Source organism: Pteropus alecto, unplaced genomic scaffold (assembly GCF_000325575.1).
Source record: "Pteropus alecto unplaced genomic scaffold, ASM32557v1 scaffold68, whole genome shotgun sequence".
In the NCBI taxonomy this organism is placed as follows: domain Eukaryota; kingdom Metazoa; phylum Chordata; class Mammalia; order Chiroptera; family Pteropodidae; genus Pteropus; species Pteropus alecto.
Genome location: NW_006441386.1, coordinates 9,343,229 through 9,367,865, shown reverse-complemented (window position 1 = coordinate 9,367,865; position 24,637 = coordinate 9,343,229). Strand labels below are relative to the sequence as shown.

The following is a 24,637-nucleotide window of genomic DNA, read 5'->3' as shown; positions in this document are numbered from 1 at the left end:
TAGGCAGGGACAATGACCCTTCTCAGCAAGAAGCAGATACAGAAGAGACCTCGAGTCCCTCAACATCCATACTAATAATAAGGGAGTTCATGGCTCTTAGAAAAGAGATAGGCAAGAAAGGTAGTTAGGGGGCTTCGGGTCTCCCTGCAAAGACACTGAGGTCATCCTATCCTAGAAGGGATCCGTCTTAATCCGCCCACAATTAAGCAAGCCAGAAGGCATTTTTAGGCTAAAAGTAACTAATAGAAACAAGTGAGCAGAGAATTAGGTACCAGTTTAAGCCTGTCACTTGCCCCTGCACAATGAAGACCCAATGACCTTCAATTCACCTGAGCCTCATTATATCATCATTATAATATGATGCACATGCCTGAAGTTCATTAATATCATTATAACAGACTGAATTCTGGGAACGAACATGCACAGAAAGCAAATGATGAATCACTGAGTCCTGTCGATCTTAGTTCTGTCAATCAAGGAAGCCCACCGTGATTGATTGATTACTTGATTACTTGATTGATTGATTGATTGATTGATTACTTAACAAAAGTAACCACCCACAGCAAATAGGGATAAAAACCCCAAAGGCTTTGTTACCAGGCCTTTTGAGCTACGCTTCTCTTGCTCAGGCCCGCTCCCACGTCTGGAAGTGTACTGTTGTTTTACTTGCCTTTCCAATAAAACTATTCTTTTCTGCTGTACTTCAGTGTCTTACTCAATTCTTTGTTCGAGACATCAAGAACCTGGACAACATGCCAGAAGAGGATCCCCACTCTCCAATAACATCGAGCATATTAAGCACTCTGAGAGCCAAGATAACTTCCTGAAATGTGTGATGGAAATTGATCAAAAAAAGAAGGAAGCCAAAGAGAAAGGTACCTGGGTTCAACTGAAGCGCCAGACTGCTCCGCCCAGAGAAGCAAACTTTGTGAGAACCAATGGAAAGAGCCTGAGCTGCTGGAACCCATTTCCTATAAATTCATGGCATGATAAGTGTAAAAAAATAAAAGACCTGTGTATTGTTAAAAAAAATTACAATCTAAGTGCCTGAAATTATTTTGTGTATCCATCTACTTTTTCATTACCAGTATTTTCCCTCCCCCAACAACCACTAGAGTCCCTGAGAGCAGGGGCGTTGTCTTATTTACCACTGTAATCCTCCGGAATCTAGAACATTACCTGACACTTAGCAGGGATTCAATAACAACTGTTCAATGACTGACAAATGAGCAAGTGAATCTTCATGGAATTCTTTATGTCCAATACACCATCATGTGTGTGTATATATGTATGATCTCCTACCAAACTGGCCCTAAAAGAGATTAAGAGAAAAAAATTTGTCATAGTTTAATTGAGAAAACTTCATAAGGATCACAAAAAAGTAAACATTTACCAAGGTCATGAAAGAAAGACATGGAAATTTGAGGAAATATGAAGGGTTGGAAGTAACAGGAGATGCCACTCCAAACTGCAATGAGGATTCTAGATCAGACATGGAACATAAGTGAAAAACTGGTTAATTTCCAATAAAGTCTGTAGCCCTAACGATCTACTAGACCCACTGATGGTCCACAGCCTATCCACAGCACTGGACCAACGTCCACAGCCTGCTCCTGTGCATGCCTAAGAGAGATTTTTTAAATAATTTTTTATTGAAGTAAAATAGACATAACAAAATTTCCCACTTTATCCATTTTTAAGTGCACAGTCCAGTGGCATTAAGTACATTCACATGGTTATGCAACCATGAGGACCTTCATCTCCAGAACTTTTTCATCTTCCCAACCAGAAACTATTCAAGAAACAATTCCTCATTCATTCCTCCACACAGCCTCTAACAACCACCATTCTGCTTTCTGTCTCAATTTGACTACTCTTAAGTATCCCACAAAAGTAGAATCATATAGTATCTGTCCTTTTGTGACTGGCTTATTTCATTTAGCATAATGTCCTCAAGATTTATCTATGCAGCATATGTCAGAATTTCCTCCTTTTTTAAGGCTGAATAAGATTCCTTTGTATGGATATACCACCTTTTGTTTGTCCATTCATCCTTCAATGGACATTTGAGTTGTCGTTTCTACTTTTTGACTAATGCTAATAATGCTGCTGTGAGCACTGGTGTACAAGTCCCTGCTTTCAATTCTTCAGGGATATTTCCAAAGAAAAAATTTAAAAACTTTGTTATCACTTGTTTTTAGCAAGAGAAAATTCTCATGAATTATTGGTCTTTGTTCTATTAAAGGCCCTGGAGTGCTCTCCCTGAGTTGTGTCAATGTGGGCTCCCTTTGTCTGTGGTTTAGCAAAAGCTCCATTGTCCTATGGAGCTAGTCACAGGAGGAAAAAGTGGGTCAGTTTGCATAAGAAGCCCTGAACCCCTATCCTTCCCTGCTTCCTGAGATGGTCCCAAGTTAGGGAGACCTATCAAGGTCTCAGTGGCAAGAAAGGGCACTGGGCCTCTGAAATGAACCTAGAAGGACTGAAGAAAGACAGGACCACTGGAGAAAGGAGGAAGAGGGGACAGGATACTATGAGGTGGCAAACACTAGTCTGATCCTCTCCAGGCCTCCTAACCTCCTAACCTCCTAAGCCAGCTTGAGCCCTGCGAAGGGTGTGTGTGTGTGTGTGTGTGTGTGTGTGTGTGTGTGTGAAGGGCTGATGCTGAGATTTGGGGCTGGATAATTCTTTGTTATGGAGTGCTGTCCTGTGCATAGTACGTTCTCTGACATCCACATTTTTGTGACAACCAAAAATGTCTTCAGACAGTACTGAATAATCTCTAAAGGATAATTCACCCCCAGATGAGAACCACTGGGTTAGGGCGAAAAGCTCCCCACCTGAACTTAGTTTAGGTTGGCCATCTTCCCTCAAACTGTTGAAGATGGGGAAGGGCACCTTGGCTCCACAGGTAACTGCCGAAGCTAATCACCAGCTTCAACAAACACACTCCACACTGCATGGCTTTGGGAATAATGTCGTTGTTCATGCAGTTTGCGCCTCCTGTGAAAATGATTCAAACATGTTCCTTAGCCACCCTAGGCCAAGCTGCAGGCCCATGTCTAAGAGACAACTGACATGGAAGCTACCCCATCTCTACCACCCCAGGGCAGTCTAGCACCCTGGATGTAGGGGAAAAAAGAGCTGTCCATTTAAACCCATTTGATTGGGAGCTGCCTTCACTGAATGACACATTGCAGCTGGCCTTAAGAGCTGTAGCCCTGAGGGTGAGACTCTGTGTAGCCCCAAGGCCAGCTCAGAGGCAAGCCTTGTGCTCTGGAACCCCCACCACTAGGCAAGTTTCTTCCCATCACCTGGCCTCTCCTGTCTGACATCCCAATATAGGACCCAAGAGGACATGCATCTAAGTACTCAGAAATCTCCGACTTATAGAGAGGGAGCAGGCTAAAGGTACAGAGAGAGATAGATGGGACATCCAGATGTCCTTCTATTTCAGCTCTGTGTGCGTGAGCATTGCGATCTGGGACACACCTGGATCCAAAACTGAATTAGAGGAACACTCCAGCTTGTTTTAGTTGTTATTGGAAATGGTTGTGTGGTTCTATAGTTCTCTTTCATATTCAAACCAAGTGCCCTAAGATTCTGTATGGGGATGGCATTCTCTGAGTGATGTGAATAAAAGGGGCCACTTAATCCTTATCTTTCGGTCAAACCTGCTGTGCTAATTTCTTTGGATCTTTACAACACACATCCCCATGGTAACAGCAGCTTTGGGGCATCACAGCATAAGTGCTTCTTGCTCAGTAATCTGAGGTTGATGTTTCTGGTGCCCTGGTGTCAAGGAATTAGCTCAGCAATCCAGTGCCTCTCAAGTGCATATAATTTAGTTCCTCCAGACTAAATGGTAGAAAGTGGGGGTGGGGGAGGTGTAGGGCCACAGAGAGCTCATGACTCCAAAGGCTTGATATAAATCAGAGTTTGGGCTCATGGAACTGCAAGGGAAGCAGCTACTCTATAAGTGATCGGACCCAGCTTTCTCTGTGATTCTGATCTGTTCTCCTTACTGTGTACAAGCACCCTCTGCTTACTCAGGAGAATGCACACAGGACCCAGGATACATCTGGAGGTACAGGTAGGGTCTCAGCCACACATTCTAGTCTGAAATGAAGGCTTCCCTGAGGCTAGAAGAAAGGAGAGAATGCACTTTTATATCCAGTAGTTCCCATTGGTGACCACAGGGCAGGAAGGCCTCAGCTGGGATGTGAGTGCTGTGCTCTGGGTGGGCTGGCAGGTGATGGCAACTCACTTGTCAGATAGTTATTTTCAGCTGTAGCCCAAACTCATATGAATATTATGCAAATGAAATTTTCAATTTTGGATAAATAGCTAAAGCCCCTGTGATGGCACGTCCTGTGTATGTGCAGCTGTGGCTGGGCTGAAGCCCAGTCTCTCTCCCACTGCACCTGCACCTGGCAGGTCATCTCCCAGTGGCTACCACTTGGCTTTTGTCCCATCCATATGTCTCCACTGCTATTGCTCATTCTATAGGCATGCCTGTAGCCATTGAGTCATGACTGGCTCCTATAAGCTGTTCCAATGAGACTACAGGTAAGTTTCATCCTCTACTACAGCAAGGTGATAGATATAGATATATATACCTTCCAGGTTAGATTAGGGACAGGAAGTTGAGGTAAATCATACCAGAGAGCCTGGATTTTCTGTTAAAGAGGAAGCAGGGTGAGAGTTAGGGGTCAAGGTTGTGAAGAATGGGGATCCTACCAGGTGCCCCAGCCTGGCTGCTCGGATGAGTTACAGGTGAGCAGAGACCTCTGTGGCATTCATGATGGCCTAGTAGTTTTTAGGGTATTGTCAGAAATAGAGAGGGAGAGAATGGTATGGGAGATTTCGTAGAGCTAAACACAAGAGCATTTGGCAACTGATTAAATGCCCAGGATGAGGGACATGGAAGACAAGAAGAGATATTAATTTTTTGACCCTCAGTGAGCTGTAATTGGCTCAGGGTCTACTAGTTCCTACAACAGCCAAACACAACTCTCTTTTTCTAGATTGTAGCTCCTAGGGGAGAGACACATGGACCAATTTACCTTTGTTCCCCGCCTCCCCCCCAGCCTTAATCAATTAGAAAATTAATATTAATTTATGTACAGGTTAAACTCTTCTGGCCACCTCCAGGCCTAAGTGAAGAATGAACACCTTATGACTCTTAGTGCTGTCTCATATGTGCATGCATGCTTATGTACGGGTGGCATGTGTGTGTGCGTGTGCATGAGAGAGAGAGAAGGGAGAGGGGAGATGGTGGTTATGGTGGTGGTTTAGATGGAGAAAGTGCCCACACAAGATGTGGACTGCCCCTAGATGACTAGCCCATTGTGGGTTAGAGGAACTGCGGGAAGCCAGCACCTGGAACAGGGATTCTGTGAGCTGCCTCTGGCCAATACATCCACTCCTCTTACCACATGGGGCACTGCGAAAAGCAACTGACTCAGGAGGCCTGTCCAGCCCCACCCCAATAACAAAGCCACTAGTTTTCATTTAGCTGGGTTTGGAAGGAGTAGTCATAGGTGGCTTTATGGGACATCCACCCTCTGTGTAAGGCAAGGGTGTGTCTATACAGTCAGCTTTGGCCAGTGTTGCATAAGCCAGTGGCCTGTGTGTCCTCTGGACTGGGCTGACAACCCAAGGGCTGGGCACGCGGGTGGCCGAGGTGCTAAAAATTGCAGGATTAAATGCAGCAATATGTATCGGTGCAGAAAGAAAGGGTTCCCTGGTCTGGGGCAACTATAAGACATCAAAGGAGGGAGGCGGCAGTACTAGATTGTGGGTGCTAATTCTGGAGTGTGAAGCCAACGAAGGAAAAAGCCTGACAATTAAGTTTTCCCTCTGCTGCCTCCACCAAACCCTGCAGGCTAATTCTCCTTCTTCCCTGTGCTTTCAGCCAGCAGGATGAGGGTGGTCTCCTGATGCTTGTCGTAGTCCCTGACAAACATTTGTTACATTTCTTGGTCTTTGCTCCTATAAGGGGAGACGTGCCCAAATTCAACTGATGCGGTTTGGACAAGGTTTGCAGTGGAAAAGTGAAGCTAAAGTGATTTTGTGTGGGGCCCAATGTCTTTGCTGCTTCTACACTTGAAAATGTAGTAGGAATTGATGGGCTATGTGCCTGCACTTTTCCAGTCCTTTAAATATTAGAGGAATTTTCCCATTCAGGGGCTGCTATATGTAGAGGATGAGAGTGAGACACGCAGATCATTTCCCAACCCCCCCTCCCCTTTCCCTCCAGAACAGTCCAGCAGAAACAATAAAGAATGGGGAACGGAAAACAGGAAATCACAGCTTTACTTAAAAACTCAAGCTGCCAGTATTTGCAGAGAAGCCATTTCTCAGTTCAACATTGTCACCTGCCAGACGTAGCCGGCAGGTACACCTGCTGCTGGAGAACTCTAGACCCAGGAGGCTTTGTAATTCTCAGCCCGATAGCCTCCTTTTAAGGGGAATCAAGTTGAACCTCATGATTAACAACATGGTAAGAGCCTAAAAGGCCTCTCTAGTCAAATAGAAATGGCGTTTTAAAGAGCGCAGTCAGCCTGGCCCTAGAGAAGTTTTACATGAAAAGGTGGCAGCTACTACTTTGAGAGAAACTACTTGAAGCAAAGATGTGGATCAGTGGGGCCCTCAAGTCTCAGAGGTTCCTCTAAATGCCTGGGATTGTTTCATTGGTGGCTTAGCTAAGGTGAAACCTGATTGGGTCCATTGGGTGGCTGCTACTGTCATGTTTTAGGCTTTGCAGACCATCAACAATCTGACACTGGCGTGCCCTTTGTCACAAAAGCCACCCAATAATGGACCAAGAGTCAAGGTATTGGATGGATATTTGGTACTCCCTACCACGGGCATCATATGGTTGCCAAGCACTGAAATGGCCTCCTCCCAAATCAGCTCTGCCTCCTTCACTTCCTTCTGATCCATACACATAAGAAGGGCAGCCTGGTTACTGAGTGTGGCCATCCCCCAAAAGCATTCGTCTCCTCTTGGTCAGCCATCTTTTGGGTACTGACAAGGATGAAAGGAGTAGGGAGTTCTCTAGACTTATTTGAAAATGAAAGATTCTTCCCTCACTATTTCTTGGAATGACACTTCTTCGACCCTTACCCCCAATGGCTACCCTAGGCCATCCTTGTTGGTAGACCTTCTGGTTACAGCCAAGTCACAAGGGGGCCTAGGGAATGCCAACTTAATTCTGGTCCAGCCATCAGGATTCTCTTGATAGATTGGTTCTAGATTATTTGATTGAGGACATTGCTCTCCAACTCCCTTACAGTGGCCCACAGATGCTGTGGCAGGCTGAACAATAGCCCCAAAGGTATCTGGGTCTTAATCCTTGAAACTTGTGACTGTTACTTTATATGGCAAAAGGAGTTTTGCAGATATGATTAAGTTAAGAATCTTCAGATGGGAAAATTATCCTGGATTATCACAGTGGGCACTGAATGTAATCTCAGGTGTCTTTGTAAGAGGGTAGTAAGGAGAGTTTTTACTGCAGAAGGCAATGTGATGATGGGAACAGAGGAACAAAGAGAGATATATGAAGATGCTGCTAAAAAGACTGAATTTGAAAATGAAGAAGAGCCTATGAGCCAAGCAATGCAAGAAATATAGCTCCAAAAGCTAGAAATGACAGTAGGAAATGAATACGTGCATCAAGGTGGAGGGTATAATGGGTCTTTGCAAATTTTGTAAAAATGCCCTATTTCACTCCCATCTGACCCTTCCCAAGAAAAGGTCTGGATGCAAATTAGGGAATAATTGGAGAAAAAGAGAAGTTATAGCTACTGGGATGTGACACACCAATTTTGTGGCCATGGAAGGAAAGCAATAACCCAGCACCTGGAGAGAAGACACCTTAGACCAGGAGGTGCAGAGAGGCGGGAGGATCACTTAATGCTCTCTTTGTCATCTAGATCTAGCACCACCCCAGACTGGCAAGCCCATTCCACGGTCTGTCCGAGTTAGACAGCAACTATGGCTGGCAACCTGACCCTCACTGGGTTTGCCAGTCCTGAAACTCCTCAATGTGAAAACCTCTCTCAATTCCATATGCATTCCAACATATAGACCAGCACAACCTTGTTTCAAACTAATATAAATGCATGTGCTTCTCCTGAGGCCCGGATATCCTTGAGTCAGTATATCCTACTGACTCTACTTTCGAAATGTATCCGGGATTCAAACAGGACTTGCAGGTTGTGCCCTGTCCAGGGCAGCTGGGTGAAGGGGCAAGTGGGGACTGAAACCCAGCCTGAGCTCCAGAAGGGACTTTCTTTCCTTTTCTTTTTTTGAGAACTTCTAAAACTTACTCTCTTAGCAACTTTAAAATATGTAATACAGTATTATTTACTATAGTCGCCATGCTAGGGACTCTTTTTCTAATGTGCTATAGGACATATAGATAGCTGTAAGTCTGAGTCCACTCCCACCTCTACCTCTACTGCCCAGATCCAAGCTGTGGTCATCTTTCTTCTGGATTAAGACAGTAGCTCCAGTTTTCCATGATTCTATGCTCCCTATTGCCTAACCTTCATGCATCAGCCTGGGTAACCCTTTACAGCCTTGAGTCAAACCATGCCGTGCCTCTGTTCAGACTGAAAGTCAAAGTCTTTATAATGGCTCATGAAGCCTCACATGGTCTGACCCTGTTACCTCTCTGATTTCATTTCCCTCACTCACTCAGCTCCAGTTATTGACTTTCTCATTATTCCCGGAACACACAAAGCAGTCTCCTGCCCAAAGACCTTTGCACTTGTTCCTTCTGTTTGGAATACTCTTCTTCCAGGTATCCTCATGCTTTGCTTCCTTACTCAATTCAAGCCTTCTCTTCCATGTAAAATACCACCCCTCCAATCTCTCTTAATATCCTGATGTGTGCTTATTGTGTTTCTTATGAGTAGAGTGTAAGCTTCACGAAATCAGAACTTGGTTTTGTTCAGTGCTGTATCCTCAACATTTGGAAGTGTGCCTGCTGTACAGTAGGCATGCCTAAATATCTATTAAGTAAATGAATGATGGATAGCTAGCTAACCATTAACCCAAAAGAGTAGAATTTCTTGACAATACCACAGACTCACAGCAATCGGTGACCCAGTCTGGGTTCTTTCTTGGAGTGCTTCACTTCAGTCCTCAGTATTTCTTTTTTACACTCTCTGAGCAGATATTCCCCACCAGCCCAGTCACCTCCACCCTGTGGAAGAAAAAGTTAACAAAACAACAAGCTGATGCATCATGTTTAGTTTTGTTAGAAGGTAGGAAGAGAATGGTGGGATGGTTGTCTTAACATAATTTCAACTTGAGTTTTTCTTGGTAGTTTTTTCTTTTTTTAAAAAAAATACAATATACTTCAAGGGACTTCTCAGTGAGGAATCATTTGAGATCTTGCTCTTCGGTATATGTCGTCACTTTAGCTCAAATAAACTATAAAAAAAAAATCTCAAGAAAAAAAAAATGCTCCATGAGTTTATTTCCAAAGCATGTATAATCAACTGATTCAATTTCAAAATTATCCTTGAATTTCACAATAACCACTGCTTTATGAGTTGTATAATTACCTGAGCAGTGTTTCAAAGGCATTTGAAACAACAAAAAGACAAAGGAATACTTTAGTGTGTGAAACAGCAACATGAATTGTCAACTTTATTAACCCCAGAATAATTTTTATCTTGTCTTTATTTTAGCCTTCAAGCTGAGAAGCATTATACTCTTTTGAAGCCTCCTATCATGTAAAAGAGATACATTTTTCTCACCTAATTTTTCCTTAAATGGCATACATGCTTTTCTTCCATAACTGTCTCCAGTTAGCTGGGAGGTTTTTTCCACTGGGGATTAGAATGAGATAAACTCTTTCTTTACTTTCCCTTGGCCAGAAGACCTCTCTCCCTACAAGATTTCTCAGGCCCCTTTCTTTGAGCTTTGCTGGCCCTTCAATTTCCCTTTATCCAGGTTATTAAATGGAGAAATCACTTAATTCACATAAGTCACCATTATCACTAGAAAACACATCCTGGTACCTGCTAATTCTGGGCATCAGAGTAGGCTCCTCAGGGTCAATAAACAGGTCTCTCTACCTGCTTTCTAGTGCTTACACTAGAAAGTGGTTGGGGTACAGACACATATTCAAAGAGCCAGCTAGACATGCTGGGGCAGCAGGAGAGGGAGTAAAGGCAGTGTACACAACTTGCTTGCGTGTAAAAGTGGGGAGAAGGTTGGAGTGGTTTCTTTGCCAGAGGTGAGACTCATGGAACTCATGGAGTTGGAGAGTACAAGGAGGGTGAAAGGGGTTAGAAAACGCTAGGGATGTTCCTAGAACTGTTGGTAATACCATTATTTGTAAGGAGGAAAGATAGAACGTGCAGACAGAGCCCCTCAAGGCCAAGCTCCACACCAAACTATGCATCCATTTAATCGAAAATTACCTAGTTGCCCAAGTGTCAGATACCGTGTTGGTCAAAGGGGTTACAATGATGAACACAACAGAAAGCCCTTATGTGGAAGTGAGTGAGGCCTGTGAAAGAAAGAGATGAGGACTAGTGTCGCTGAAATATGGGGACAAAGGGGTTTAACAGTAAAAGCCAGGGCCGGCTGATAGGCAGCGGCCCGAATCATGCAGGGCCTTGTAGGCCGCAGTCAGCAGCTTGGATTTTATTCTGAGGGTAGTAACATGGCATTTGATTCAGTCTGCAACAGACTTGGGAACTAGGCAGTCTTAATCCAATTTTACTGACGAAGATGAAAGGTTGGGGCGGGGCGGAGGTAAGTAATTTCTTCAAGACCAGCCGCAGGCGAGAGACAGGGTCAGGGTCTACGCAAACCTGTCGGCTTCAGGGCCGTGCGGGACTCGGGCTGCCTTCGTCCCGAGGACTGCTAGCCAAAGCCAGGAGGAAAAGGCCGCCGCGGCCCAGCGCCTGCGAGCGCCAGTGAGACACTGCTCATGCGCCGCTGCCGGACGGAAGCCGAGAGGGGGGGCGGGGGCGGGGCCGAGGCCGGCGGGCGCGGGGAAAATGGCGGCGGCGGCGGTTGCGGCGAACGGGACAGGGGGAAGCAGTGGGATGGAGGTGGATGCAGCAGGTAACGGGCCTCGCGGGGGCAGCTTCCACAGGCAGCCTTCGGGGTGTATCAAGGCCGCCTTTCTGAATACTGGGCGAAGTCAGGAGGGCGGCTGCAACGTCGCTCCCTGGGATAACGTGCGGGAGGGATGCATGGCCCAGGCTCTGCCATCTCCCACTCTCATCTCCTGGGAAGGACATGGGGCCCGGACTCTCACCCACTCTCCTTTTCTCCCACATATAGTAGTCCCCAGCGTGATGGCCTCTGGAGTGACTGGGAGTGTTTCAGTTGCTCTTCATCCCCTTGTCATTCTCAACATCTCAGACCATTGGATTCGCATGCGCTCCCAGGAGGGGAGGCCTATGCAGGGTAAGTGTTCGGCCTAATTCTGCAACCTCCTCTTCTTGGTCACTTCCACCAAACAGCGGTCTTTCCTTTCCTGAAGCCAGTTCCCCCTCGGCCCAATCACCGTTTTCCCAGTACCTGGTTCACACTGACCTCAGACCGTCGTGCTGTAATTAGGGAGGTTTCGGGATTCCTTACCCTCACCTCTTGTATGTCTATCTCTTCCCCCAGTGATTGGGGCTCTGATCGGGAAGCAGGAGGGCCGAAATATCGAGGTGATGAACTCCTTTGAGCTGCTGTCACACACCGTGGAAGAGAAGATTATCATTGACAAGGAATATTATTACACCAAGGAGGAGCAGTGTGAGAGGGGAATAGAAGTGGGCGAGAGGAGTGGGAGAAAAAAAGCAAGAGTGGGGGAAGATGGAGAGGGTTAGAAAGAAACAGGCCATGGGATGAGAATGGTGGAAATGTGAAGAGAGAGTTTAGAGATCTCAGAAAAAGAACACATTTAGGTAATCCACCCAAAGAAAGTAAAAGCTGAGAGAGGCGAGAACGATTAATTATTGTAAATTGAGCTGGGATTTGAGGGAGTTAGGGAGAAGCTGGTGAAAATAAACACCAGGTGCTTCAAATTAAGGAAGGATGGTTTAAATAAATACTTTGTGCTCTGGCCTTCTCCTCTCCAGTTAAACAGGTATTCAAGGAGCTCGAGTTTCTGGGTTGGTATACCACAGGGGGGCCGCCTGACCCCTCCGACATCCACGTCCATAAGCAGGTATACATGCTCACACATGTGCATACTGGGACAGAGAATTGAGGATGAGGGGAAGAATATGGGCTTTGACACTCGTGTCCATCGTCCCCCTCTTCCAGGTGTGTGAGATAATTGAGAGCCCCCTCTTTCTTAAGTTGAACCCTATGACCAAGCACACAGATGTGAGTAACACTGACCCCATGCCCATTTGTTATGCTTCTCTATCATGCTTACCTCTCATCCTCATCCCCTGCTTTTACTGTATGACATCTCTACTGAATTGAATCTTCTTTCTGCCACTTACCAGCTATATGACTTTGAGTTAATCATTTAACCCCTAACCTTCATTTTCCTCATGTGTAAAATGGGGATAATTCCTCCTTCATTGGGTTTATTAGATGAGAAAAGTCTAATGTGATAGGGCCAAGCCCAGTTTCTGGCACATAGTATAGGTTTATGTATTCTTGAAGTTTATAAGAGCTGTTCTCCATCTTTTCTTTACAGCTTCCTGTAAGCGTTTTCGAATCTGTTATCGATATAATCAATGGAGAGGTAATGTCCTACTCTTTAACCCTCAGATCCTGCCACTGGTATTACCTGCTTTTGACTCTCCCTATGTGCCCCATAGGCCACAATGCTGTTTGCTGAGCTGACCTACACTCTGGCCACAGAGGAAGCGGAACGTATTGGTGTGGACCATGTGGCCCGAATGACAGCAACAGGCAGTGGAGAGAACTCCACTGGTAATGGAAGCTGGAAGAGTGTCCTTGGAAGGGGGCGGGGGTGTGGTGGAAGGTATGGCTACAAGCCTTCTCAACCGTGGCCTGTCCCTGTTCCCCTGCAGTGGCTGAACACCTGATAGCACAGCACAGTGCCATCAAGATGCTGCACAGCCGCGTCAAGCTCATCTTGGAGTATGTCAAAGCCTCTGAAGCAGGTAGGATGGGGTCTCCCTGGCACTTGTACCACTTTTCCTCTCCTTACTGGGGAAGTGACAGCATCCTCATTAATGCAGCCTATTTTTGTGCTTTTAGGAGAGGTTCCCTTTAACCATGAGATCCTGCGGGAGGCCTATGCTCTGTGTCACTGTCTCCCAGTACTCAGTACAGACAAGTTCAAGACAGACTTTTATGATGTGAGTATAAAGCCCAGGATGGGGAGGTGGGGCTTATGCTGTCATTTCTGCATGCAGGAGTGGGACTCAGCTGTTCCCTGGGCATGCTATGAGGTACCCAGATCCCTTGGGGAACTTTTCTTTCTGTTCCCTCCCAGCAATGCAATGATGTGGGGCTCATGGCCTACCTTGGCACCATCACCAAAACGTGCAACACCATGAACCAGTTTGTGAACAAGTTCAACGTCCTCTATGATCGACAAGGCATCGGCAGGCGGATGCGGGGTCTCTTCTTCTGAGAGGGTACTTGAAGAGATGATGCATAGGGGTCAGAACTGTCCCAGATGGGAGGGGTGTTACACTCCCCTTAGAGAAGCCTGTCATTAATAAAAGGGGAGCAGCCCCTCAGCACCCCTTCCAGTGGCTCTGTCCTCTGTTAGGCACCACAGGTTTTTCAGCTTAGATCTTAAAGGAGACCCTTGGTTCCAGCCTTGCTCAGAGGCATGAGTCTCATTGTATCAGCTCTTATGGACACCTTTCAGTGATTTGAAACTCATTGCCGCCTGAAGCAACCCCATTGTCTGGTCAGGCGGACTGTGTATATTGAGCTGGAGGCTGTCTGCTTCCACCTAAGCAATCTCTGTTCTGCTCTTCAGTTTTTAAACAGAGAAATGACTACTTTCAACTGTTTTTTACACAAAACCAATGGGAGTTAGAGGGATATTAAGCACAGTTCTATGAGACAACTGAAAGCCTTGATCATAGGGGTACCGAGATATTTCTGTTATTGCTAATGTTTAGGTAGTGGTTGCTACACTAACCCATCAGGCACCTCAGTTCTAGGAACTAGTGTCCAGTTTAGAGGCCAGGTGGTGTAAACATGGGGATAATCCTACGCAATTTCTTGTACTGGGCGTTATGTTTCCGTGCCTCTCTCCAGGACCTTGATTTTCAAATGGTACCTGGGGACTAGGGACGTAGGAGTAAGGAGATGTCTGCATGGAGGGTTTTGTACTGGTGGCTATTTTGTACTGGTGACTATCTGCAGAACCTGAGAGGTACACAGTTGTAAACCCAGTATGAGTTTAACTCCAAAGGAAAGTAAAAACAGGCAGAGAATGAGAATGGAGATCCAGTGTAGTCTCTGCATAGTGGAATTCTCATTCCTCACTGCTGTCTGTTTTGGTACTTAACAGGTAAAGTGGATTATTTTATCAGCATGTTTACTGAGTGGATGAAAAAAGATAAGCATAAAGAAAACAAGATATGCATCTAGAAAATGGACAATACCCTGTTTTAATAGAAGGCAGCGATCTACAAACACTTTATTAGCAAAAGGAATAAAACAAGGGCAGATCAGGAAAAAGGGGGCGGTCTTGAAAGATCTTTAAGGGAAGGAGGGGAAGTTTAGCAGAGTTGACCCCAGTGTCTCAAGTTGGTTGAAATTAGACAAAAGTGATCCGTGTCCGGGCAGTATTGACCTGCCAGACGTTTAACTCCTCATACTCATCTAGAGCTGCCTGGAATTGGGCAGGTGTGAAGCCACGAGATATGCAGCGCTGCTCTGCCTCGGAAAACCGGACACTTCGGCTCTCTGAGACCAACTCACGGACAGTGGCGAATATGACATCTGCTGGTCTCTGGGTCCTGAAGGAAATAAGTGTAGGTGTGTAAAGTCAAAGTACAGACGAAAGTACCTGACATGTCAGAGAACAGTGATCAGTATTAGAATTCTAATGCCATTGTCATACATGTGGTTGCAGAAGCCACAAGAATAAGTAGTCTGCTCAAAAAAGTTAGGGTAACTCCTGATTTCTTCTTTCATTAAACCACTCACCTAGTTGTTTGTCCTTTGTCACCCAGAAGTGAGTCCTTTGACATTTCCATTAACCTTATGGCTTCATTCACATCTTCCTTCTCCACTGTGTCTACCATTCGCAGACGTGCCTAAGGGGAAGGTAGGGAGAGATGGGAACGGGAGGAGGGGAGTGGGAGTCAGAGAACCCCTTTGTTCCAGCTTTAAGGTTGGGCAACCCATGTGTTGCCTACTCTCAAAACCCCCCTACCCTCCCCTGCAAACATCCGCAGTGTGGGGCCGGCACTGTCAGACCGAGACAAGTGCAATGCCCAGGGCAGCGTCCAGCAATTGCCCAAGTCTCCGCCTCTCAACACTGGCCAGTCCCGGTGTTCAGCTGTCCTGTGAGGGAGACCAGAACCTTCTGAACTCCACTGGGCTCCCCACCATGACAGATGGAGCTTGGGGAGCTCAGCCTAGAAGGCAATTGGCAGAGAGGTTGTGTCCCTGGGGCTCGGGAAGTGCTAGCTCAGCAGTAGGTCAGGTAATCACACTACCTGCACGAACAGCACTTTGGAGCCCCCAGGACTAAAGTCCAAGATGTGAGGACAGAAATGAAGGTTTCTAGCACAGGATCTAGGACTTAGGGAGTGAAATTCACCACACCCACCCACCTACCCACGCAGTGAAGTTTGAGAAGCAAGAAGGCCTTTCCCTCCATGGATGCTGTGTGTGCCCTGCTGGAGCAGCAAGTACCCACAGTGCGGTAGCACGGAGAGGATCACTATCTGCACTGTCAGCACTTTAGCCCCAGCAGGGCCTGAGTGGGAGGGAGGAGGCAAGAGAGAATATTTAAGCAGGCTGCCCACTAAGCCAAAACAGACCACCCTCCAGCAGAATAGTCACTGGCCACTCACCAGGGCTGTGGACAGTCGTAGGATAGCCAGTAGCGTCCGGGCAGAAGTATAGGTGGCATCCTTACTAGCCCAAGCCTCTCGCCTCATCTCCACATATGCTGCTGTGATATAGTCGGCCAGAGACTCTGGCACTGTGGGTTGCTTCTCTCGGCACACAGCTATGTAACGTCTGTGAGACGTTAGTGGAAAAGCAAAAAAAAAAAAGGGACATGAGGAGAGTATGTTTTTTCTGCCTGTTTCCCATTTGAGAAAATTCTTGGGGGAGGGGGGAAGCAGGAGGACAATTTTAAGTAAAAAAAAGTGATTAATTACTTATGTGGCTTGACTATCACTGATAGAATGGTACTTTTCAAATTATTTCCAACTATGTGGAAGATAAATCTGTCACTAGAAATGGTCAAGTCCCCTCCTCTGAATGTTATGAGATGGCTAAAGAGAGCAGAAATGTATTGTTTCCATTGAGATAATTGTTTAAAGAGGACAAATAACAGAAGAAAAACTGGAGGGATCACTGGGAGCCCTCACACAGACTTCTGGAGAAAATGACAAGTACCCACGGAGCAGGACCTAGCTTTGCCTAAAATCTGAACCTGCCTCACCAGACAGGCTGGTGGTATGAAAGGTTGGTTCTGATGCTTGTTACATGGTCAGCCTGGCGGGTATCTAGACCCAAGACATAGAAAGGGGCAGGGCAGTGGTAAAATATACACACCCTAAGACTGAAAGCTTTTCAAGACACACACATGGGCCAAGATGCTGCCCCCATATGGGGACTGGTAGAGCACACCTGTCCTTACCCAGCTCTCTCCTACCTCATAAGCTTCATGTCCAAAGGTTCAAACTGGGCGGGAGGCTGCCGGCTGTGCTGGTGCACGTAGGTGATATGCTGGGCCAACCTGGGAATAGTGGAGGCAAAGAGGAACACTCTTTTTGGTGCTACGCACCCTGTGCCCCAACTCTATACCTTCTGCCCTCAGCTCCACCATCTCCTCAGCCTGGCAGGGACAAAGTTTTCCAGGAAATCCTCAGTGTTTCAGCCCTGACCCACCATTTCCCTAAGAACTGTGGACCAGTATCCACGAGCAGAGAATCTGAGGGCTTTCCAATTTCTCCTCCCTCCCTCCAGATCATTCCTAAGGGATGTCTCCTTGAGTGTTGAGCTTCATTCACCGTAGGTCATTGTCTCGGTCGGGCCGGTCCTGGATCAGCCAGAGGAGATCAAATCGGGAGAGGAGTGCAGCAGGAAGCTGTATGTTCTGCTCCAGGCTGCGGCGAGGGTTGTAGCGCCCATATGCAGGGTTGGCGGCAGCCAGGATGGAGCAGCGGGCATTAAGTGTAGTTAGAATGCCTGCCTTAGCAATGGAGATGGTCTGCTGCTCCATGACCTCGTGGATGGCTGTGCGGTCGGCCTCAGCCATCTTGTCAAACTCATCAATGCAGCATACACCCTGGTCAGCCAGTACGAGGGCCCCACCCTCTAAGGTCAGTTCTCCAGTCACAGAGTCTCTCAACACAGCTGCTGTAAGCCCCACTCCAGAGGAGCCTCGGCCTGTTGTGTACTGGCCTAAATGGCAGAGTCAGGAAGAGAGAAAATAAGCAGACATATTTAGAAAGAGAAAAGGGAACAAGAAAGAAGAATAAGTCAAAGAATACCAGTAAGGGGTACAGTGAGGTGAGGCTTGCACTGAACTACTATACCTACCACCCAGGCCTTCCTGTGGGGTGCTGGCACTGGCAACATCTCCCTTCTCCAACCCTTCCCCACCTTCCAAATCTTCAAGAAAGAATAAACATGGTGATCCTATCCCTAGTCTTCTACATTTACCTCTCCCAGGGTCCAAAAATTACTCACTGCGGGGGGCCAGACGATCAATGTAAGACAGGAGCTGAGACTTAGCCACACCAGGATCCCCCATCAGGCAGATGTTGATGTTGCCTAGAAGGGAAGGAAGCCCATTTGTGACAGAATATTCTTTCAATGGAAGTTGTTCACAACAAAAAAATATTTTTGAGGTCTGCCCCTGCCCCAATACCCAGCATTATTTCCTCTGATTCCTCCCTGTGCCTATAAATTTAAGATACCAACTCATCTAGTTTGTCACCTAAAGAGACTAATTCTTGTCATCCCTCTCCCCAAAGGCCTGCCTTTATCCTGAGCCTCTCCTTCCTCTTACCCCTGATTTTCATGCCTCGAGGAGACTGGTCCACACCTCCCACCAACAGGAGCAGCAGTGCCTTCTTTACATCTTCATGCCCATATATCTCTGGGGCGATGGAGGCTGCCAGCTTTTCATAGAAATCCTCCTCTACAGAAAAAGTAAAAATTAGGGAAAAAAGTGCTAGGAAGAAATTCACATTCCTGATCTCCCCCTGGTCCCTTCACCTGCAATATGCCTCAGCTCCTCTCTGCTCAGCTCTCCAGCCCCAGATTCATCATCTTCACTCTTATTCATCTTCACAATCCGATGAGCTTCCAGGTAAGTTTCCGAGAGTAAACCCTTGAACAGGAAAAGACCAAAATGTGAACAAAGTGCCTTTAACTTGCTCATCCATGTAATTCCCTCAGGAGTTTCCAGCAACACCCTTTGTTCTATTTTGCTTTGCTGCTGATAAGTTTTGTGGGCACAGTGAGAGTGGGCCAACAAGGAGGGAAAGGAAACATTCCTTCCTCATTTCGAACTCCCTTTCTTACCTGTACCACCTGTCGGAACCCAGAGCGCAAGATTGGCAAGAAGATACCAGTGACACTGACATGGTCCCCAGGCTGGGCAATCCGGGTGTTCTCTCCTTCTACCAACACTGTGATGCTACGAGGGATATTTCCCACTGGTACTTGGTCACTCTATAGGGGATAAGAATGCACAGACAAGGAGAAAAGAACATGAGATCCCCTCCCTCCACCCCAAGGAACTAGGTATCCCACTCTTCTACTTCTCAACCTGCTCAGTCTCAGACAAGCCAACAGGAGAAGGGAAGTGGAGATCTCCTTTACCTCTTCCTAGCTCAATCAGAAAGTTCCAGTCAAATCTCCCTCCTGTTCTAAGTGACTTCTCTGCTTCAGTTCTTTCATTTTTTTCCTAATCCATGAGTGACTACAGTATTCAAATAGATTGCCCAAGCTCCAGCTTCCCTGGGCAACATACCCCGAACTTACATGTTCTTGCATCTTCATCTCCTGAAACTTGATGAATTTAGAGCCACGAGTCTGCAGATATAGTCGCCCTCCTGAGCGGTTGGTTTGGCACTCCTGGCTTGGGCACATGATCAGAGGCATGAAAGTGGGAGACTGGATCTAGAATGTGAGAAAGCACCAAAGAAAATCAGAAGGAAATGAGCCCCTTAGAGTCAGTCATTTGAATCACATTTCCTCTCCATTAAGATAGACACCATGGAACTGTCAAGAACATCTTGAGCTATTCTGGGTCAACACTGGTAAGCACCAGTAACACAGATGGATAGAAAGACTACTACGTACCAGAAAAAGGATGAAAAATGAACACATAGATGTATTTTACAACAGACAGAAAACGGCAGATAAACATCAGCAGGGAAAAACCTTACATAAACCACTAAGAGAAGGAAATGTGTTCCTGTTCCTTGCTCCATACATACCGGCTGGTAGGTCTCTGCCCCACACTGGTCACAAGTGTAAGTGGCCACCACCATTCTGGGTTTGACTTCAGAGACACGAGTGACGATTCCACGCACAGTTACCAACTTCCCCACAGAATCAGCCCGTACTTCCCGGATCACACGAGGCTTGTTACTACTTGGGCCTTGAAAGTACAGCTCACTAAGGGAGAAAACAGTCATTAGTAAGGTCCTGGAGAACAAATTCCCATACCTTTCTCCACTGAGACCACTCACAATCTACGCATGAGTTCAGGAGGATACTGGTTCTGGGGGCTTCGGGCTGCACCAGGGTCCCGGCTCCGCTGCTCCATCATCAGCCGGTGCTCAATGTAAACATCCAGAACATCTTTATTTACCACCTAACAGGCAGAGGGAGAAAGATGGAAAAAATGAGTAGCAGGATGGAGCTTAAAGGACATCAGGCAGAAATCATTGCCCTGCTTCCTGCCAGCTCAGAAAACATCGGCATCTGAAAAGCTTCCTGACAGAAATCTAAGTTTCTTGTCCTGCATTTTCCTGCAAACACTCACCTCTCTCTCCTTGTACTGAGGCAACAGCTCTTGTACAGTATCAGCAAAGAGCTTTGCATAGCGCTTGGTGTTCTCACAAATTGAGTCCACCAACTCAGGGTCCTCCTCGGCCACATCATCTAGGTCTATGTACACTGCCACTTGCTCCCGATGAGCCAGTTGAACCTAGGGTAGGGAAGAGTTAGCAACACCTCAGAGCCAAGTTTACTATGCTCACTAGTGTTCACATGTAAGGAACCATTTCTGTGAGCTCAGCATACAGGCTTCCACAGGGGACAAAAAGCAGTGTGAGAGAGAGCATATTCACTTCTCAGCTCCCAAAAGAAGGCCTCTCAACTCTTAAAAATACCTTAATTATCATAAATGTAAAGTTATATTCACGTAGCAAATACAACGCTAAACATATCACAGATAAATGTACTTGCTGAAATAAGCAAATCCACCTCTTACAGTTCCTTAAGTAACCATCCTATTCCCTCTATCTAATCTTAGACTTACCAATTGGTTCCCATACTTGAACTGCTTCTTGCCAAACTCATCATCCTGATAATACTCTTGTAGAAACTTCTTCACCTTTTCTATAAAATAAATGTAAAACCATGAGAATCAACTTTCTTTTCTTTCAGACACTTTCCTGCAAATTCCTCTGATAAAAAGCTAAGAAAGGCACTTTCATTTAAAACACTTACATTAACTACTTGTGACTATTTAAATAACCCCGCATAATACTATCCAGAATGGGCGAAACTCCTCTTCACAAATCTGTTTTTACCTAGAGAAGAATTAGGAGCTCCTACCAGTTCAGTGTTCCCCACGACCTCCACCCCCAGGGGAATTCCAGACTCTGCTTTAGGTAGAAATCTCAATTCCCTTTCCCAAAGGCCTCCCCCACTCCCAGCATCACACTCAGGTCTCAAAGTTCTCAGCTTTTCTTCCAGGCGTATGATTCCCCTTTTCTTTCGGTCCCCTAAATCTTTGCCACCAGGCCCATCCTTTACCCCACCCCCTCTCCCGCCACTGCTTCCGCTTTTAGTAAACAAAGAAGCACATGGGCCCAGATGCGGCCGCCTCACTGCCCAGGATTCCTCCGCCTAGGGCTGGAGCCCGTCCGGCGATTGGCCGGCTCATCTAGAGCCACTTCGTCCCACCCCGCTACCTCGTCTCTCTGCCTCCCACTAAAACCTGCAATTCCCAGGTACACCCCCACCCTCAGTAGCTCTCTCCAAGGCCACCGCGCGGAAGGACACTGTTTACACACGACACTCCCTCCGAAGGCATCGCGCAACTTCCGTCCGCCTTCACTTCCGCTTGAAGGTTGGCCTAAAATGGCCAATCCTCGCGCGCAGCGGCGCGGGCTCCCCGCCCCCAGGGCTTCGGCGCGTCGCAGGACGCGGGCACCCGGAGCTTAAGAGCGCGGAAGGCGGGTCAGGGGGTACCTGACCCTGAACCTTATACAGGGTTTCCTGCTGGGCGTGACCCTCCCCACTAGAGGCCCCCACTTGGCTACCCGTCCCCCCCACCACCACGACACCCACTCCTTTCCCGGACTCGATTACTAGCTCTTCTCAGACCGTGGTGTTCTGCGCACCTCCCAGGCAGTCCGCCTCAGCCCCGCCGCCTCCAGACCTGGGCTCTGGCCTGCGTGCCGGCCACCCCGGGACCCCAGCTCATACCAACAGGTTTTTGCCGGGAAGCTTCCCGCGCAGGACCTCTCCCAGTCTTGCAGACCCTCACCTTTCTCGAGCGCGTAGTCCCTAAGTGCCATTGCTGCCGAGATTCGCGCCGCAGCAGTTGGCGGGCTCAAAGCGCTCACTCGGTAGCAGCGAACGCCCGCGAGGCGGACTGCGGCTGACCAACCGAAATTGGCGCGAAACGTCGCCCAACACGTGACTTACGCCGCTGCGTGCGGGCCAATCAGAGAGGATGTCCTTCGCCCTCCCATTCCCCGCGGGTTTCCGGTCTTAGCCAATCACCGGGCGAGCCTGGGCTGAATGACGGGATAGCAGCGCTTGTGTAGGGAGGAACAGGTTTGGCGAGGCGGGGCGAGCGCCGGGTTTCCCGCGTCCGAGGAAAATCGTTCTTAAAGGGCCAGCCCAGGCGCGTCCTTTTGTTCCAGGCCCGCTGGGAGGGGCACGCCCAATTTTTGCTGTCTCCTTGTCTACCCTCCAGAACGGCCATGATTTCCCAGTTCTTCATTCTGTCCTCCAAGGGAGACCCACTCATCTACAAGGACTGTATCCTTGACCCGCGGGTCCATGGGGTGGGGAGAGGCTGGGTGGAAGTTGTGTCCCAGAGCCAGCCTGTGTTGCCGACTCCTTAGCTGCCCTTCAACCCGATAGTCCGTGGGGACAGTGGCGGCCGGGATGTGGCTGAGCTCTTCTACCGGAAGCTGACAGGACTGCCCGGAGAGGAGTCCCCAGTTGTTATGGTAACCACACGGGGGGTGGGAGTAGTATTCAGGACCATCTCGGGTAGGGGAGCGCCTCCTCCCTCCTCGGGCTGCTTCCTTGAGAGCTTTCCCTTGGGCGGGGCCGGGGGAGGGTGTACATTCCTGCAAATATTAACGAAAGTTTGTTGATTGCTAACAATGTAGCACGCACAGCTCCTCGCATGTCTCAATCCTCAGCACCTCTGGGGTAGCAACTATTATTAATTCCACTTAACACTTTGGGAAGCCGGGCCCGAGGGAGGTTTCTGGTTCGTCGTAAGTCCCACTGCGAGGAAGCAGGGGAATCAAGATACCAGGCCAAGTCTCATGGGCCCTTCAGCACAACTGTCTTCCTGATGCTTTTTCCCTCGCCCTTTGTCTCAGCACCACGATGATCGTCATTTTATTCACATCAGACACAGTGGCCTCTATTTGGTGGCTACAACTTCAGAAAACATTTCTCCTTTCACCCTCCTAGAGCTGCTCAGTCGGTAAGGAGGGCAGGGCTGGGCAGCTGGGCTTGGGGGTTCAGAGAGGAGGAGGAGATGCACAGTCCATTCTTTTTCCTCAGCTTAGCCACTCTCCTGGGCGACTACTGTGGTTCTCTGGGAGAGGCGACCATCTCCCACAATGTGGCTCTTGTCTATGAACTCCTGGATGAAGTGCTGGTAAGGTCCAAAGATTTTCCTCATTGTCTCTGTTCCTTGGTTGGGAAGCTAAGTCCACTCCTTTTTCATCCCTTCCCTCCACTGCCCACCCAAAGACTCCCTTCCTTTGTCCCTAGGACTATGGCTACATACAGACCACATCCACGGAGATGCTGAGGAACTTCATCCAGACTGAGGCCGTGGTCAGCAAGCCCTTCAGCCTCTTTGACCTCAGCAGTGTTGGCTTGGTCAGTGGAGGAAGAGGATTAGGATGGAGAAGGGTGGTAGGGAGTGTCAGACCTGAGGACTGATGGCTTTGGGTGCTTTCCAGTTTGGGGCTGAGACGCAACAGAGCAAAGTGGCCCCCAGCAGTGCAGCCAGCCGCCCAGTCCTGTCCAGCCGCTCTGATCAGGTGAGGGAGAGATCAAGAGGTTCAAACCCTCTGATCTTTTTCTGGGAATCCAGAGTCCAGAGGTGGCATATCTTTCCACCTCCCTTAGACATGGATAATCCAGTCCCTTCCCTTACCTCATGTCCCCACCCCAGGGTCCTAGCTGCCACTGTCCCGTCCACTTTAGAACGTAGGCTGTTCAGTCTCCCACTACCCAAATCCTCTGTCTTTCTCAGAGCCAAAAGAACGAAGTATTTTTGGACGTAGTCGAGAGACTGTCTGTACTGATAGCATCTAATGTAAGTTTGGGCCCCCAGACTTGGAGCTGAGGACAGACGGTATCTGGGAAATGTTGGGAGGTTGCCTTTGGGCATTATTAACCTTATGGCCACTCTCAGGGATCGCTGCTGAAGGTGGATGTGCAGGGAGAGATCCGACTCAAGAGCTTTCTTCCCAGTGGTTGTGGTGAGAAGTTTGCAGGTCGAGCCCACGGTTGGGTTTGGGACAGGCTCCTTGGTGGTGTAAATGGTGGTATTTGGTGGACTTTTCTGATGTCCTTCCTTCTGACAGAGATGCGCATTGGCTTGACAGAAGAATTTTGTGTGGGAAAGTCAGAACTAAGAGGTGAGGAAAAAGTGGGTTTTCTTCTCCTAGATATAGGTCACTGCCATAGGTTTCATGGAAATTAGAGGTAGATCTTCACGCCACTCCACCCTTGCCCTTTTCTCTTAAAATATGGTTTAGGAGAGTCGTCTTTCTGTTTTTCCAGGTTATGGGCCAGGAATTCGGGTGGATGAGGTCTCATTTCACAGCTCAGTGCACCTGGATGAATTCGAGTCTCATCGAATCCTCCGTTTGCAACCACCTCAGGGCGAGGTCAGGATGGGCTGGCCTAGCATATTCCATTTGCCAGGGGGAAGGGAGGCAGTTCAGGTGTGAGGGGACCAAACTGATCTTCCTCCCTGGTCTTAGCTGACTGTGATGCGGTACCAACTCTCAGATGACCT

General features: G+C 47.7%; 3 protein-coding genes and 1 long non-coding RNA gene across 5 annotated transcripts in view; 3 read left to right on the top strand and 1 right to left on the bottom strand.

The window, feature by feature from the left end:
- LOC112485233 overlaps positions 1-1,038 on the top strand; it is a 3,122-nt gene extending 2,084 nt beyond the window's left edge. The window contains exon 2 of the long non-coding RNA XR_003048377.1: positions 708-1,038. This is a non-coding gene — a long non-coding RNA (uncharacterized LOC112485233). The remainder of the gene's footprint in view (positions 1-707) is intronic.
- A 9,938-nt stretch (positions 1,039-10,976) lies between these two features.
- Positions 10,977-13,967, top strand: COPS6 (COP9 signalosome subunit 6). Its single transcript, XM_006918638.3, has 10 exons — positions 10,977-11,094; positions 11,317-11,442; positions 11,650-11,781; positions 12,108-12,196; positions 12,295-12,357; positions 12,680-12,727; positions 12,804-12,918; positions 13,020-13,112; positions 13,210-13,310; positions 13,448-13,967. Exons 1-10 carry the CDS (start codon positions 11,028-11,030, stop codon positions 13,586-13,588), a joined length of 975 nt encoding a protein of 324 aa, XP_006918700.1. The 5' UTR covers positions 10,977-11,027; the 3' UTR covers positions 13,589-13,967.
- A 589-nt stretch (positions 13,968-14,556) lies between these two features.
- Positions 14,557-22,564, bottom strand: MCM7 (minichromosome maintenance complex component 7). 2 transcript variants are annotated; one of them, XM_006918639.2, is made up of 15 exons: positions 21,899-22,564; positions 20,663-20,742; positions 20,165-20,329; positions 19,869-19,993; positions 19,614-19,794; positions 19,156-19,293; positions 18,694-18,843; positions 18,385-18,499; positions 18,176-18,307; positions 17,854-17,937; positions 17,172-17,565; positions 16,814-16,897; positions 16,002-16,170; positions 15,127-15,236; positions 14,557-14,936 (listed from the first exon to the last, which is right to left on the bottom strand). In XM_006918639.2, the coding sequence occupies exons 1-15, from the start codon at positions 21,927-21,929 to the stop codon at positions 14,735-14,737; spliced, it is 2,160 nt and encodes a 719-aa protein (XP_006918701.1). In that variant the 5' UTR covers positions 21,930-22,564; the 3' UTR covers positions 14,557-14,734. The 2 variants fall into 2 exon arrangements, with proteins under 2 accessions (XP_006918701.1, XP_024907310.1); XM_025051542.1 differs by lacking the exon at positions 21,899-22,564 and adding an exon at positions 21,372-21,390.
- Positions 22,263-24,637, top strand: part of AP4M1 (adaptor related protein complex 4 subunit mu 1) — a 4,059-nt gene continuing 1,684 nt past the window's right edge. The window contains exons 1-11 of the mRNA XM_006918642.3: positions 22,263-22,398; positions 22,504-22,592; positions 22,977-23,083; positions 23,164-23,260; positions 23,377-23,487; positions 23,571-23,651; positions 23,867-23,929; positions 24,029-24,095; positions 24,201-24,254; positions 24,400-24,506; positions 24,603-24,637. Of these exons, the coding sequence (XP_006918704.1) occupies positions 22,341-22,398; positions 22,504-22,592; positions 22,977-23,083; positions 23,164-23,260; positions 23,377-23,487; positions 23,571-23,651; positions 23,867-23,929; positions 24,029-24,095; positions 24,201-24,254; positions 24,400-24,506; positions 24,603-24,637 (869 nt within the window). The 5' untranslated portion in view covers positions 22,263-22,340. The remainder of the gene's footprint in view (positions 22,399-22,503; positions 22,593-22,976; positions 23,084-23,163; positions 23,261-23,376; positions 23,488-23,570; positions 23,652-23,866; positions 23,930-24,028; positions 24,096-24,200; positions 24,255-24,399; positions 24,507-24,602) is intronic.

What these genes read in the sequence shown, in the direction of transcription:
- COPS6 (XM_006918638.3), top strand. Translation starts at nt 11,028, where the DNA reads ATGGCGGCGGCGGCGGTTGCGGCGAACGGGACAGGGGGAAGCAGTGGG. An exon ending in GATGGAGGTGGATGCAGCAG is followed by an intron (nt 11,095 to 11,316) that starts GTAACGGGCCTC and finishes TCCCACATATAG; the next exon opens with TAGTCCCCAGCGTGATGGCC. An exon ending in TCAAGACAGACTTTTATGAT is followed by an intron (nt 13,311 to 13,447) that starts GTGAGTATAAAG and finishes GTTCCCTCCCAG; the next exon opens with CAATGCAATGATGTGGGGCT.
- MCM7 (XM_006918639.2), bottom strand. Translation starts at nt 21,929, where the DNA reads ATGGCACTTAGGGACTACGCGCTCGAGAAAG. An exon ending in TCAAGTATGGGAACCAATTG is followed by an intron (nt 20,330 to 20,662) that starts GTAAGTCTAAGA and finishes TCCCTACCCTAG; the next exon opens with GTTCAACTGGCTCATCGGGA. An exon ending in CCTGAACTCATGCGTAGATT is followed by an intron (nt 19,795 to 19,868) that starts GTGAGTGGTCTC and finishes TTTCTCCCTTAG; the next exon opens with TGAGCTGTACTTTCAAGGCC.